Source organism: Malaclemys terrapin, chromosome 15 (genome assembly GCF_027887155.1).
Source record: "Malaclemys terrapin pileata isolate rMalTer1 chromosome 15, rMalTer1.hap1, whole genome shotgun sequence".
NCBI classification, from domain to species: domain Eukaryota; kingdom Metazoa; phylum Chordata; order Testudines; family Emydidae; genus Malaclemys; species Malaclemys terrapin.
Genome location: NC_071519.1, coordinates 33,596,374 through 33,612,814, shown reverse-complemented (window position 1 = coordinate 33,612,814; position 16,441 = coordinate 33,596,374). Strand labels below are relative to the sequence as shown.

General features: G+C 49.2%; 1 protein-coding gene across 1 annotated transcript in view; it reads left to right on the top strand.

Annotated features, from left to right (window-relative positions):
• Window positions 1–15,425, top strand: part of DSCAML1 (DS cell adhesion molecule like 1) — a 273,736-nt gene extending 258,311 nt beyond the window's left edge. Inside the window, exons 27-33 of the mRNA XM_054049478.1 lie at window positions 416–571; window positions 1,765–1,795; window positions 2,569–2,687; window positions 3,505–3,657; window positions 5,741–5,935; window positions 12,055–12,366; window positions 14,574–15,425. Coding sequence (XP_053905453.1) covers window positions 416–571; window positions 1,765–1,795; window positions 2,569–2,687; window positions 3,505–3,657; window positions 5,741–5,935; window positions 12,055–12,366; window positions 14,574–15,016 — 1,409 coding nt within the window. The 3' untranslated portion in view covers window positions 15,017–15,425. The remainder of the gene's footprint in view (window positions 1–415; window positions 572–1,764; window positions 1,796–2,568; window positions 2,688–3,504; window positions 3,658–5,740; window positions 5,936–12,054; window positions 12,367–14,573) is intronic.
• The last annotated feature ends 1,016 nt before the right edge of the window (window positions 15,426–16,441 follow it).

Here is a 16,441-nt window from a genome sequence, read left to right as displayed (position 1 = left end):
GCAGCTTGTACAGCCGATGCTGGGGTCCAGGCTGTGCTAGCTAGATGAACACCAGTGTGGGTACGCCACCACGAGCTGTGTCACCATGAGCCTCCCGCTGCAGTGCAGATGTCAGGTGAGCCAGAAACACCCTCATCTAAACACACTTACCGCCAGCCTTGGCTGCTGGTACCAGGAACCCAGCTTGTCTCTTGGGTTCCCAGGCTGGCTGGAAGCAGAGAGAGCAAGCGCATTTATCTGGGCATCCCAGACACCTCCCCCTGCCCCCACCCTGACATTCCTCTGAAGCCACTTTGCAGTTGGGAGGAAGCTGTTGTCCGCAGCCCAGCCTGGCCTCGGCTGTGCTCAGGTCCCCGAGCTGAGGTCTGACGTGGGTGTGTGGTCTTACTGCCTCGTGTGTGTGGCTCTCTCCTAGGTACCATACCCCCAATCAAATCTGCGCAGGGGGAGGGGGATGACGTGAAGAAGCTTTTCACCATTGCCTGCCCTGTGATCCTGGCCACGCTCGGGGTGGCCCTGCTCTTCATCATCCGCAAGAAGAGGAAGGAGAAGCGTCTGAAGAGATTGCGAGGTGAGGTGTGAGCCCGGCCTCCTGTGGGGTGGTGCCCCACTGAACGGACGTAGAATGAGAGTCGGCCCTGAAGCGCATGGCAGAGCCGTAGCCGGTTGGGAGGAAGGGATCTAACAGACAGGCGGGCAGAGTGAACGAGGTCGGCTCAGGAAGCACTGTGGTAGTTGCCTGAGCTTTGTTAATATTTTGGGTGGGTTTGTTGGGAGCTGATTAGTTTACACTCACGAGCGTTAGGTCTCGCTGGAGTTTTCCTGGAAGGCAGGCCTTGCGGTTCTTTAATGGCATAGACTACCTTTGATGGTTGCAGTTAAACACCTTTGGGCTTTAGAGGGTTTGACCATGGCCAGCCGTGTTCCCAAGTGGTGTTTGTAACTTGCATCTGCAGCTTGGCATATGGCGGGGCAGGAGGGGGACTTGGGGGCGCTATCTCCCTACAAGGTCCAGCCTCCACTTTCACAGCTTTGGGCAGGGTTCCCTGCCCTTTTCCCCACCCAGTCCCCAAAGCATAGACAGATGCTTAATGAAACAGAAAACTTTGATGTGGGGGGTCCGTTAACATGGATTAAACACATTGCAACAGTTAATAGGAGACAATAGATTTCTAGCGGGAAGTATGGGCAACAGCCCTGCAAAGGCAGGGGAGATGGTATTTGACAGAAGGATCTGTAAGCTGCTCTGCCGTGACAGTGGTCGGTATGGGAGAAGTAGACAGACAAACCAAGTGCCCTCATGAGTTTTTGCTCTAAAGTCTGTGATCATCCATTTCAGTGTAGATCTTAGTTTAGATCCTGGAGGCTCTCTTGGGCATTGGATTGTGTTGCTCTTTTTAAAGCATGCACCGAACAAGGCTGAACTTTGGTTGGATGGGTGAGGCCAAGAGCTTCATTGGCAGGAAGGATTTAAAAAAAAAATAGCAGACTAGTTAGAAAATAACTGTGCCTATTATAGTAGTTGGCTGTAGTTTGACGGCAGGATACTGTGATTGTACACACCTTACACTAGACTGAATGTTGAGCGTGTGTGCATGTCATGTACCCTCCTGCCTAGCATATCACACAGAAGGCTGTTCTAGAAACTTGCCTTCGCCCAGAGGGACACGCCCCAGCCCATGCATCAATCTGCAGTGGGAACAGAGTCTATCTTCGGACCTTTTCCTGGCTCTCTTACAAATGTCTCTCGCTTTTGTATTGCAGATGCAAAGAGCTTGGCAGAAATGCTAATAAGGTGAGTGAGCAGCACCTTCTTTGCCAGTGTAAGAACCTGTCTCGCTTGCCGGTGTAGTTCATGGCACCAGAGCGCACCCTCAGCGTGTGTCTACATAGGCTGCAGTTGCACCTCCCCCTTGCAGTGTGGACAGACCCACAGTGATCGGGGGTGTCCCTTCCAAGCCTCCCTTTCTAATGCCGCTTGAAAGCAGGTGTAGCCAGTGGCTGCTGCTGGCCCCCCTATTCTGACAGCAGACAAATGGTGCCCGAGAAGTGGCCCTGTGGGGCTGTCTACCAGATGGGGGTGTTTGAGTCTGGGATCATACCCAGCATTGACCCTGCAGGCGGGAGGCTGCCCTGAGGAAGAGGGGATAGAGGTGGTGCCCAGACAGGCGCCGAGGCCCAGCGCCGTGTGCAGGCTGCGGCTGTGTGACTCGCCTCACAGTCCTGCCTGCTCATTTGGGGGTAGTGTGAGCACCCAGCGCCGCAGGGATTGGATCCCTGTGATGATGGAGCACAGCAAAGACCCTATTTTACCCCCTAATTGGGGATTTGAGGGCATCATAACATTGACTCTCTCCCAGTGACAGCAGCGGGTCTGGTGCGTCGCTTTCTGCTCGTCTTTCAAAGCACGGCAGAGTGATTTCCAATACATGGCGGGTGGCGACTTGTTCTTCACCTTCCCCCCCCCACCCCCCAGCAGGAAGAAAGGGGTCGTAGAGCTGGTCGCTGGTAAGGCTGTCAGTGAAGTGGAGGCTCTACTCTATTCATTGGCTTCTCTCTTCTCTGCAGCAAGAATAACCGGAGCTTCGACACACCCGTGAAAGGGCCCCCCCAGGGGCCCCGGCTGCACATCGATATTCCTCGTGTCCAGCTCCTCATTGAGGACAAGGAGGGCATCAAGCAGCTGGGTGGGTGGGGCTCTAGCCTCAGATCTAATGGCACTCGGCCTTGTTACAGTTGAAAGGATGCTGAGCAAACCCCCCCTTCCTTGCTGAGGGCCACGGCGGCACCTTTCCAGTAGCCCCACAGGCTCCCGGCTGGGTCCAGTCGGAGTGTTGCAGGCCAGGACGCACTCCTGCTCGTTTGCCAGAGATGAGGGCAGCGGCAGCCAGCACTGTGAGATGGGACAGGCGTGGCTATGCTTTGAGAGAACCCACAGCAGGGTCCTTGGGGAAGAGAAGCTTTCCCCTGCTATGCTTCTGGCCAGGGAAATACTATTCCCAGGTAGAGGTCTGCCTGCCCTGGCTTCTGAGTGCCAGCTCCCCACGCCAAGAGCCCCTCCTGGCCAGGGCATGTACTGGAGGGTCTCTCCCCACCCCACCTCCAATCCCCTTGTATTTATTCCATCTTCAGCCAAGTTGCCAAGACTGCTTGGGATCATTCTCACACTCCAGTTCTAGGGGGACTGGGTTGGAAGCTGAGAGGGGCCCTCAGGACAGAGGCTGGGAGTCGCCTCTGCCTTGCCCCCATTTCATGCCCGGGAAGGAGGATGTGCCACTTCCCTGGCCCTGCACCAAACAGCACAGGAGGAGCTGTGTGAAGCCCCAGCTCTTTTGTGTGTATTGAGCCTGAGGGAGGTCCCCCAAGCAGCAAAGCCAGAGATGGGTCTGGCAGGGAGTTACTGCCAAGGGGGTCAGGACAGTGTGGGCTGGTGATGCTGGTTACTTGCCACAGAAGTGTCTGTGGAGCTGTCTGAGCTCAGTCCCCAATCTCTGCTTCTTGCAGGGGATGATAAAGCTACAATACCAGTGACCGACACAGAGTTCAGCCAAGCTGTGACTCCCCAGAGCTTCTGCACTGGGGTATCTTTGCACCATCCAGCTCTGATACAGAACACCGGACCCTTGATCGACATGTCTGACATTCGACCCGGAACCAGTAAGTACCTGAGGCTGTGGGGGCAGAGAGAGGAAACTGAGCCAGGCTGTTCGCTGACTGAGTACCCCAGCCATTGAGCTGAGCATCGTAAGGGGGCTGTCTCCTCCCAGACCAGCTTGGGTGGAGTTAGGCAGCCGCTGAGTGTGCCTACTGGATCCAGCCCCTGCAGGGCCGGGCCAAGCCTATGTGCCCTGCTCTGAGAATCCTGCTGGGGCTTAGGCATGAGAGGGAGATGGGGCACGCCAGAGGTGGCAATAGATGTGCTCACAGGCACCTAGAGAACTATTAGAGCACAAACTTAGGTGTAGTTGGGGGATTGCAGTGGTGCCTAAAAGTGGGACCTAGGCACCTCAGTCGCTGTGTGGCTTTGCACCCCCAAAATCGATGCATGGGGCCTATACTGAGCTCACTCATTCTCCGTTCAAGGCCCAGCTCAGCTCTGGCTGCCTCAGCACTGTCTGTAGCTTGCTGTATTGTAGGAATGGGGAGACTCTATACCCTCAAATTGTACTGCAGCCGCTGTTCTGAGTCTTCATCAGGCATCCCACGCCAGTTGGGCTGTGTTTGCAGTTTAGAGCACTTTAAAGTGAAACGCAGGTCAGACGGCAGGAGAGGAAGTGAGTTGTACCTCAGGAGCCCCTTCACCATCACCGCAAACTTGTACCACGCATGGGACCCACAGCCTACTACTAGCATACACGTTTCCACGACACACTGATGGGCTGTGAACTTTAGAGCACTTTGCACAATTTCTTTTAAACAGAAATGCTACTGTAGCTGGTGTGTCTCTCAGCTGGCTGTTAGCATTTCTTGTCTTCCTCACAGTAGCACCACGGCATAAAACGAAAGTGAAAAATGAATACTGCCTGGATTACTGGGGGTTGGAGCTTTGGGTGGATCATGTCAGGCAAGGCTAGGGTGATACGTGAATGCTGCCTGTTTCCCCCCCTAACTTTGTGCTGAAGAAAAGTGATTTCTTCCCATCCCAAGAACAAGTGTGAAATACCAACTGTGCTGTGTGTCAGTAACCTAACTGCACCCTGTCATTTACAAGCCTGCTCCCGTTACCGAACATGGTGGTGCTGCCGCCTGCTCCAGAAGCCACCCTCCCCTTTGTGCAGCGTGGCTGTGAGAGCTCCTGTGCAACAAATGCAATTGTGACAGGGACGAATGCAGCAGCAGCAGGGCATTGAACAGACATCAGACAGATTCTGAGGGGGAGCGAAAATGTTTCAACTAGTTGCAACTTACTGTCATTCAATATAGCTCAAAGGGATGTTACATTAGACATTCAGTAGCTCATAGTTAGATGTAGGGTTACCTGGTTATATTTTGTTATTCACACAAGACCTTCTGCTAAGAGTTATTACTGTTATATAAATAGTGTACACGGATTGTCTTTAGTGATGATAATTCCAGTTGCTTTAGACTTATGGCTCCAGCTGAGCAGATAACATCAACAATATATCCTCTAGAATGAGAAGGCAGGGAGTCTAAATATGTGCATAACTTCATAAAAATAGCAGGCAGAAAGGAAGTTTCTCAAATCAGTCCATTCTACAAATGACGACAAATATTTTGATGTTTGTATCATGTTATACAAGTGACTACAGACTCTTGCTCTAATAGAAAACAAAACAGCACAGGAAAATGCATAAACTATATCATTTGGAGCTAAGTGTTTTCCAGACTTTATCAATTGTATTTGGAAGTGTTCTGCCAATCTTCCACCAGTTAGGGCTCTTTTTCTGATTTTGTTTCAGATTGGATGCCTGATAATGTTTAAACATCCATGCTGGTGATGACCACTAGATATGTGGTAGCAATCAATCAACTTTTTCTAGCTGATGAGTTACCCCTTAGTGCCCCAAATGGATCAGGGCTGGTAAACGACAGACACTTATGTCTGTTGGTGGACAGATGTCTAGCAGTATACACAGACATACATCCGTTTGCGCCTATGTCTAGCTGTAGACACACATGTTCACCCTGTAGACAGGTGGGTCCCAGGGACGCTCTGTTTGCCTCACGAGAGCACATCTTTCTCAATTCTCCGAGAACAAACCTAACTTTTGTGCTTCAGACCCAGTTTCCCGGAAGAGCGTGAAATCGACGCACAGCACCCGGAACAGGTACTCCAGCCAATGGACTCTCACCAAATGCCAGGCGTCTACTCCGGCACGTACTCTTACATCAGACTGGAGGACTGTGGGATCCCAGCATGGAATTACGGTCACAGAGAGCGACAGCTACAGCGCCAGTTTATCTCAGGACACGGGTGAGTAGGCCGGATGGGGAAGGTGGAGGTGGGGATTGCTGCTTGAGGGAAGGCCAGGTGGCTGGCACACCTAGTGGAGCAAGAGAGAAACCAGAGGCAGCAGTACTGCTCAGTTATCCACTTACTCACTCCTGGGAGCAGCTTCTGCCCCACCCACCCTCTACCGTCTGTCCTGCAGGAAACAGCCCAGAGAGCCTCCTGCCACCCATCTTCCGGGCTGAGTATGCTCTGCAGCAGGGTGGAGTTGATTTAAATTGTCAGTCAGGAAGACTTGAGTTAATCATGGATTTCTACATAAAAGTGCATTGGTGTTGGTTGTTATAACCTTAATACATATTCTTCACAACTCAGAGATAGATGTAGCTTTCATTTTTAGAAGGGAGATGCTATGCATTTTTAAAAACTTTTCAGTTTCGTTTTACAGCTATATCAGAAAATGAACGACTGATTGATTGATTGGGTATTTCATTTATAAAAGGTAATTGAAGCAGATATTTATGGAGTCATTGGGAGGTGAACTATCTCCAAGTTAATCATTAATCTTTGGAGGATTTTCTTGCCATGCCGTATTAGGAGGAGTACATCACCGGGCAGACATTTAAATTGTTTTATTTAACAGCAAACATAATAATTTAGCAAAACAAGCAGTTTTGAATTTAGTTAAATAATTTTAATAAGCTTGAATGTTTAATTAAAGAGTTAAATGAATCTTTAAAACAAACATTAAATCTATGGTCAGCCACGTCAGCATGAGAAATGTAAAATATTGGCTTCTGCAGCTAACGCAGCTGTCTGTCTTCATCTTCCTGTTTGTTCATAATCTGGAAAAGAAAAACAAGCTTTCCTATGTCCCAACTGATCTCTCAATTTGGAATGAATTAGTCCAAAGGAAGAGACTAGTCTTTCTGTACCTGCAGAAGAAGCTCCTGCTGTTAAAATATGAGATCATCACTTCAATGGTCTCTGAATCCAAGTGCTTGTGTGACTTTCTGTAAAACATCATCAGCAAATGTATATTTATTTCATGCTTAACTCTGAAGTTTATTCTAGTTGGCAGGATGGAGGAATGATTGCTAGATGCCTATGTCATAGCCAACTCCTCCTCTTCAGCAGTAAAGGTCTGACCCTGGTACTGAGTATTGAGAATATTTGCAAGAAAATGAGCTGGAGATGGTGCTTGTCCCATGTATTTGTTTAATGCTTGTAATTTAACTCTGTGGTGGCATAATTCTCTTTTTAAGACCTCACTCAGTTCCTTCCAACAATAAAACAGCTATTTTCTCAACATTTTGTTCAAGGCTACAGAAATTGGCTTCAGGGTACTCAGTGTGTGTTCAACATTTCTCTTACGCCCAATGTTGTGAACTTTGGCGGTGATAGTGCCATCTAATTTTTCATGATTTTGTTCACAAACTGTCACCAGATTAGGCCAGTTCTTGATCTAGCGCTCAAAACAGTCCACTACTGAGTTCCATTGCAGGTGTTGTGGAAGAGTTAGCTTAGTTCCTCCCAGCGCAGCTGCTGCAAAGTGGCTGTTACAGAAGTATTGTGCAATTTAGAATCCTAGAATATCAGGATTGGATGGGACCTCATCTAGTCCAACTAAATCATCCTAGCCAGGGCTTAAAAACCTCTCAGGATGGAGATTCCACCACCTCCCTAGGGAACCCATCTCAGTGCTTCACCACCCTCCTAGTGGAAAAGGTTTTCTACTAGCCAACCTAAAGTTCCTGCACTGCATGTTGCTCCTTGTTCTGTCACTGCAGAGAATGGTCTGGTGCCAACACGCCCCCTGGCATTCTTCCCTTCTGCAAACTAAACAATCCCAGTTCTCTTGGCCTCTCCTCATAAGTCATGTGCTCCAGCCCCGTAATCAGTTGTGTTGCCCACTGCTGGACTCTCCAATTTTTCCACATCCTTCTTGTAGTTTGGGGCCCAAAACTGGACACAGTACTCCAGATGAGGCCTCCCCAATGCCGAACAGAGGGGAATGATCATGTCCCTTGATCTGCTGGCAATGCTCCTACTTATACAGGCCAAAATGCTGTTTGTTAGCCTTCTTGGCAACAAGGGCACACTGTTGACTCACATCCAGCTTCTTGTCCACTGTTACCTCCAGGTCCTTTTCTGCAGGCCTGTCACTTACTTAGCCAGTCAGTCCCTAGTCCGTAGTGGTGATGGGATTCTTCTAAGTGCTAAGTAAGTGCAGGACTCTGCACTTTGTCCTTGTTGAATCTCATTGGATTTCTTTTAGCCCGTCTTGTCTAGGTCCCTGTGTATCCTATCCCTACCCTGCAGCGTATGGACTGTTCCTCCCACTTTAGAGTGACCTGCAAACTTGCTGAGGCAGTAGTCCATGCTATCCTCCAGATCATTAATGAAACTATTGACCAAAACTGGCCCCAGGACCAATCCTTGGGGCAGTCTGCTTGAGATTGGCTGCCAACTAGATGTGGAGCCATTAGAAAGCTAGGTAATGATTATCTGCCTTGTAGTCCATTCATCCAGCCCATCCTACTTAAACTTGGTGGCCAGAATACTTTGGGAAGAGTGTATTGACAGTACACTTCTTGGCTTTCCTGGTCAGGATGGCAGATTGATGACTCAGTCCCCCATAGGAGGGAGTCTCTGACCACCACCACCTGCTGCCTCCTCCTGGGAGTGGTGATTGTGGAACTCCCATCCCTAGCACAGTGCATCTTCAATTGGTGGAGTCTCCATCTGCTTCCTTCCCTCAGATGATGGTGTAGGTGGCACTCTGCATTAGGACCTGTGGAGAGAACATGGAAGCGGGTGCTCACCTGTATCTGCAGTGCTGGTACATGGATGCTCTTCTGTTGTTTTTTGGAAGTCACATGCTGCCAAGTGTCTTCATGGTTCTCCTGTTCCTGCTGGGCGGCCTGCTTGGCTTCCTTGGAATGTTGTCCTGGACAGATGTCAGGATGTGTGTCTGCAGGTGCATCTTCATGTTCTCTCCTGCCACAAAGGCTTGATGCTTGTTCCTCTAGTCCTTGAACTGTCTCTTCCACTAGGGAGCCCAGCTTGTGCTTTGGCCTCTGTCCTGTGGAAGGCAGAGACATGTGGCACAATGGCTGAGAGAAGGAAGATCATATGGATGGGAGCTCAGAGTGTCCTCAGCTGTTGCAGCTACTACTGTGAGAGGTCTGTGACACCAAAGAGTCAGTGGGCCCTCCCTGGCCAGCTGACCTCTGGCAGCCTCTCTGCTGAGTGTTGCCCAGGTGTTTTCAGCTGGCTTGATGCAGGAGCCCTGGCTCGCAGTCCCACCCAGCAGCCTAGCATTCAGCCCATGGAAGGCCCCTGTGGAGCACAGCACTGCACTATCTCTGTTCCTCAATGCTCTTTCATGGTGGTGGAACGAGTGCTGGAGGGTTTGAAGCAAGGGGCAGGTTGTGGCTGGAGCGGGGCAGGCCTGGCCCCCCTTGCCCCCTGTTAAACTCCCTTGTAAACTCCCCTGTTTGCCATCCCTGTTCGCACGCTCCTCTGGTCGCTTAGGGGCGGGCTTCTTATAGTCCTGGTGGCCCTGCCCCCTGGGAAGGGGCTGATGGGTACCATTAGGCTTAGTGCTCACAGCCTTGCCTAGCTGGCTGCTTGGCTCGGCATTGGCTCAAGCAGAGCACACTACAGCCACCAGTCTTGCCCCAGGGGTCATATAATCACTCCCCCATCACCTGCAGACCTCCCTCTCAAAACACCCTTCCTACAACATTGGCCTTCAGATAGGAGGTGCATCAGCTGAGCATGCAACCACGTGTGGTTAGCTCGGGACACTCCTCTCAACAAGTACTTCTCAGCTTGGATACATTTGCAGCATTGTCTGTGACCAAGCTACATACTAGACATTTCCCTTCTCCCCACACTTTGTTACAGCTTTTCCTGCTGTGGGTGCATTTCCTGATGTCTCCATTGGTTCTGTAAAGACAACATTCCCTCCTTCCATTGTCACACAAGCACCTACAACCACAGCATTGTGGACATGTCTCCACGCATCAAGCCTCAGATTGACAACTTCACCATCTAGCCCTTTCACACACTGCTCAACTTCTTTCAGACATTTTATCCAGCAGTGTGCCTCTGACGTCTGCTCTGCTGGGTGGACTATATCCCAGTCTTAACAGCCCAAGCCCCTTAATGAAGTAAGGGTTCTCAATCATTCGGCACAGAAAGTTTGTGGTATAAACAAACCAGGAACATTTTCGAGCACTTACCTCTTTCTGTGATCTCCTGATTCTTGGCACAAACATTCCTACAGCTCTTTCTGGCTGATGGAGAGTTCATTTTCTTTTCACTACACAGGATATACAAGGGCACAGTGACTGAAACACTATCACTGGCAGACAACGCTGAAACTATACAAAATGACAGTAACCATGAAGGTGGATAGGCTTCAGAATCCTGTATGTTGAGGAGAGATTCTTCTCACCAGACATCGCTGCAGTTAGTTATCATCATGCTACTCATTACATGCACTGACACTCAGATAAAAAATCCATAGCTGAACAAGACACATCTTCCTTTGACAATTTCACCTTTAGAGAAACAGCTACCAATCACTTGTGCTCACACATGACAATTCAAGAATAGTCCAGAAGGAAGACAGACCGTCCTTAAGAAAAGAGTATGAAATAAAAAAAGTTTACCAAGCTGAAGATCCTGCATGTTCCTTTCATCAGCCCCAACACAGCTTCCACTAGAGGAGAAATACTTCTCATGACATAGTTTCATTCAGACAGACAACCAGGCCTTGCATTTCTTTGTTGCACTGTTTGCATTTTGCACACACACACACCCACATCTTACCCACAGGTAGAGGAACTTTATTAAAATAATCCCAAACTGGATCTCTTTTACTGCCTGCTACCATTATAGGTTTTCCCTTCTAGTGGGAGAATGGTGGGGTAACTGACAAATCAATGAAGGCTACACTCAGAAAGACCTCAACACTTCTGGAATATGCTGCCCAAACAAAACAGTTTACTTTTTTTCTACTGCCTGTCCCTCCCTTCTCCCATTTATCTCCAGACTCCTTGTCCAGATCTATTCCACCCCTTGAACTCTTGGAAACTTTGCACTTTTAGAGACAGGTAAGGGATTGACTCTGTGTACACCAATTCGCAGAGGGACAATAGAGTTGAGGCCTGTTATTTCTCCCCTCTATATATCAATTACTTGTGCTGCTAACAAGCATATTATCTCAGGAGTCACAAAGCCACAGTTTGAAAACTTCAAAACAAAGCATCTCTGAGGGTATCTATCTTCTAGACTGAGCCCCCAGGGTAGATCGAAAGATTAACCTCAGTCTATACGGAAGGCCCTGGAACCCCATCAAATTGGGTCCCTAATCCATGAACTATTAGAACTCATTTACAAAACTTTTCTTACACATGACATGAATATATTGTCTCCTACTATAGAATCAGAACATATAATCCCTCTTCCATGATATCGTCGAGCTATAATGTATCAACCTTAATTTAAACTCTCTAGATAAAATGCCTTTTGAAGGAAAAAACCTATCAAACATTTCTGATTTAAATAAAAAAAGATTGTTTTCTTTTTATCATTGATTTTTATCCACCTGCTCTGCAGTCAGTATCATGAGTGGCTGGGGCATGCACCGCTGATGCCTGAGGGCAGCATGACACACACATTCCCATCCATTCTCACAAGGGACAAGCTTGCTTACTAATGGAGAACACCACATCAAACTTTGACATTTCATTTTTCTATAAACTACACAGAAAGGTGTAGCTGTTGTGTTTTGTTTGGTTAAATAAAAACAACAAGTGCATCACTTATTTGTGTATCATTTAAACTACACGTTGTGTAGATAACACAAAACACTCACACAAATAAGGATACAGCCTTTTAAAAAATACATACCAAACATTACAATAGTTTAGTGGGGTTTGAGATTGTGTGTGGGTTTTTTATAGTAACATATAAAGTTTTGAAAAACGGCAAACTGCTTCATTTTAATACAGTTGTTTCAAACACAATTTAGTCAAAATCAGCCAATTCTAAGCAGCTGCACCTCGGCATTCTGCACCAGTGCCACCTCCCCCCCACCCAGATCAGACTGATTCCTACCTTGTTTTCAGACAAAGGGCGGAACAGCATGGTGTCTACGGAGAGCGCCTCATCCACCTACGAGGAGCTGGCACGAGCCTATGAGCACGCCAAGCTCGAGGAGCAATTGCAGCACGCCAAGTTCGAGATCACAGAGTGCTTCATCTCAGATAGCTCTTCCGACCAAATGACCACGGGGACTAATGAGAACGCAGACAGCATGACATCCATGAGCACCCCATCCGAGCCCGGTATCTGCAGGTTCACCGCCTCCCCACCCAAGCCACAGGACAGCGACAGAGGCAAGAACGTGGCAGTGCCCATCCCACACAGAGCTAACAAGAGTAAGTATCCCTCAGCTGGCTAAGAGCGCCCCCGTCACCCCTGCAGGACTGAGGCTGCAGCGTGGCTCCTACAACCACCGAGGTCCCAGCCCCTGAGAGCTACTGCTCAGCATGGCACCGTCGTCCTGCAGAGCACACACACAGCCCTCCTCCAGATTGGTTTTCAAGCAGCCCTGCTGTGTCGACCAACCAGGGCAGCCCTTGTGAGTCTGGTAGCAGGGCAAGTGTGGCCCCGTCTGGAACACAAGTCCTCACCTACATTTGCTGCTACTGTCTGTTCCATGATTCTCCTGGGAGCTAGAACAGAAAACAGGGCTTATTTTACACAAGAGTTTGACCGCTATTTCCCAGTCTTTAAGGGCTCAGAGGGGACATGATTTCTTACCGCAGAACGTGTCATCTCAGTTTTACCCCGCTACACTCTCGGCCTTTCTAAGGACAAACTGAAGCAGGGATGACAACTAGACAGAGCTGCTGCTCTCAAAAGGAGTCAAGTGCCACTGACCCTATTGCTGTCCTCTAGGTTGCACACACCTACCTAATCCTTTGCAGCTGTTAACTTAGAGCCTTCAGGTTCACACTGTGATCAATGCTTACTAAGCCCACTAGCCTGACATGTCTGTTATAAGGTTTATTATACACCGATGATCCCTGGTAATTTACTGTTTGTGGTGTTATGTATTGGGTGCTGCTTTCAGTCCTCACCTCTGAAATTCTAAGTTCATTATAGTCCGAGACGGGAGGCTGGAGACATCCAGTGATGAGGAAAGGTTAAGGGCTCAGTCCTGCAAACACTGCCACCCCTGACCCCACCTTCTTGGAGCTCCATGGGACACCACAGCTATTACTCCCGCATCCATAAATATTTGTAGAATGGGGCCCTAGAAGAGCAAATGAATTTGTTTGGCTGAGTGGGAACACAGGTGACTCTCAGCACCAGAGGTTTATCCTGATAGCCCACAATTCATTAGGATACGGAACAAAGTCTGATTAATTGTGAGTGGATGGTCTCAAGCCAGGGAGCTGGGCAAGAGGAGCCAATACCATCACACCCCCCTCTGACCTCTCTCTTGTGCATTCAGGGACTGACCTTTGGCTCCTATGGGGGCGGTTGCTGCCTTGCTAGCGTCAGGCCATGCATTTCCGGATAGGGCTCACGCCACTCCAAGTTGCGGAGAGATGGGGGCCAGTTTTCTGGTTTACTGGTTACTGATCTATAGCTGCTTCCAGGGGCTGAACTCCAGCGAATTCATACGGGGGACAGGGCTGGTATTCGCTTCCACCCTCACACCAGCTTTAGCATTCACCAGACCTGCATCTGCTGTGATCGGTAAACGAGCCACCTGCGTTTGCATTACTTCCTGATCTGCAATCTCTGGAAGGAAGCAAGACAGAAAGGGACCCCTGCTGTCCTCGACCCCCTCTTCTGCCTTTGCGCTGATTGGGGCCTGGCTTTCCTCCTTCCCACCCCTCCTCTGACAGCTGCTGGGCTGGGGGAGGCTAGAACGAAAGGATCCTCTGGAACCTCAGCCCTGATGCCCGTGGGCAGAAGAGGGACTCCAGCCCCAGCAGCTGTCGCTATTTCAATTGCATTTCAGCAGCCGAGGCCCCTCAGTTCTCAACCTTCCGTTTCCTCCTGATAACGCAGGGCGGATTCATCAGCTAGCAGCTCTTCCCAAAATCAGAAAGAGAGACTCCTGCTCTTTCTGCAATGGAACAACATTTAAGACTCCAAGCAGTCTTATGACAGCTGCAGCCACTCAAAACACAGAGGGGCTATCCCCAAGGTACAGTAAGACACTGAAAATAACTCTTTGCAGGGTTTGTAATTTCCTTACACTTTCCTCACCGTTACTGGGCAGGGAGAGCAGCCAAATGTTTGTTAGATACTTCCTCTCTTTAGAGCATGGGCTCTTTATTCATCTTCAGAGATGAGAGTATCAAATAGTGGTGCCCATAAAGAACAGGGCTCTTTCCTCTCTGATCCTGAGAAGAAAAGAGCAAAGGCAGAGCAAGGTTCCTGGGGTGAAAGCACACACAAACCATTTGTGCCTGTGTAGAAAGAGGAGAGCTAGGAAGAGCGAAAGACAAACAGACGCTTGTTCTCAGGCGCACACACAGGGGTCAGTCAGTACCCTGGCTTCCCACACTCTATGCGAAACTGCTAGGCGTTTCAAGCACCTTACCTCTGTCTTTGTTCCCTGCAGGCGATTACTGCAACCTTCCCTTGTACATGAAATCAGAAGCATTCTTCCGCAAGCCTGACATCCACGATCCTTGTCCAGTGGTCCCGCCCAGGGAAGCCTCCATCCGAAACCTAGCCAGGGCTTATCACACGCAAGCGAGGCATCTGACGCTAGACCCAGGCAGCAAGCCTTTGGGCCTGGCGCACCCGGGCTCCTCCACAACTACTTTACCTCAAAGAACTCTCGCCATGCCTGTCTCGGCAAACTCCACTTCTGCTACTTCTGCTGCTGCTTCCGCTCCTGCCGCCGATCCCACTGCTGCCACCAGCGCTGAGCCACGCATGCCCACACACACCAAAATGGGAGGCTCTAGAGACTCTTTACTAGAAATGAGCACATCCGCTATAGGGAGATCTCAAAAACAAGGGGCTGGAGCATACTCCAAATCCTACACTCTTGTGTAGGAAATGAGAAAACCAATTTAAAAAAAACTGCTGGTTTCCTGCATTATTTATATTGAAATAAAATAAACTCTTGTACATAATGAACTCTTTTGTATAAATGAAACTATTTTCTTCTTCTCCAGAACTGAAAAAGAAGCCGGGGCACAAAGAATTTGATGTTACAGATTTAAAAAAATATATATATGTGATCTTATATATATTTCACATCTATTTGAAAGGGGCACAAAGAGACTCAGCGATTTTTTCCCTGATATTATTGGTGGTTTTGAAAAGCAAATTCTCAAAGACATTGCATGCTGTTTACTGTTCTGAAAACAACAGGAGTTGCTTTGATTTGCAAATGCTTATGTGTTAATACCTTTTTCTATGAAAAAACCCAGCGCCGTGTGCAATAAAAGTTATGTTTATATGTTGGAGTTTTCCACTTGATTCAAGCCTCAGGATTGCACTAGAAGTGGACTGGGTTGGGAGAAGAGCTCAAAATTGCTGAGAGAAGGGTTTAGTGCTCTTGGCACTTTGCACATCTGCCTAAAAACCACGGCTGTACCATTTTAGCCAGGACTCAAAGCCTGCAGGGAGGCATGGAATGGAGAGACACAAGCCAATCCATGACAGAGCAGGAGCCTCTTCCCCATCCCGTGCTGTCCAGAGGGCAAGTGTCGGGGCACCAGAAATTGCAAGGGCATATGCTTTCTTGCCTACCTTTTGTCTTGCTTCTCGGTAGTAGCTGTGAGCCTGCAGCAGGGAACGGAGCCGGCACATCACCTGTCTGCAGACATAGTGCCCCACTGGCTCCGAGTCAGCTGGGCAAACTCACTGAGGAAGAAACCAGTGGCACTACAGTGAGGTGCAAGGACACTGCCAGATATGTACGAGGCTTGGCAGCCTGGCTATGGTCCAAGTCCCGTAAAGGCACATGCCAGGGCAGCATCCTATGACTTCAAGAGGACTCCCTGTAGGAATGGGTCTGAACTGGGTATAGGCAAACCTCAAAGATACGAACACCAGAGTTACAGACTTACCAGTCAACCAGACACCCTCTGGGACTGGAAGTAATCAGGCAACAGCAGAGAGAGAGAGACACAAAGCAAATACTTCACTGCCTTGAGGCTTCAGCCCCCCCAGGGGTGCCAAGACATGGGGTGTGCCAGTTTCAGACCCAGCACTCCCTCCATAGCCAAAGCCCCGAAGCCCAGTGCTCCCCACCCCCAGCTGAAACCAGGAGTGGAGCTGTGGGGAGCCCCAAGCCCCCCACAGAGCAGAAGCCCCAAGCCCCAGTGTCCCCCCAGGTCTAAAGCCCTGAGCCATGGTGCTTCCAAGGCTCAGAAGCCCTGAGGCCCACCTGACACTCCAAGAGGCTGAAGTCCATAACACATTATTCAGAGTTACGGACAAGTTCCATTTCTGAGGTTCTGCTGTAGTTCT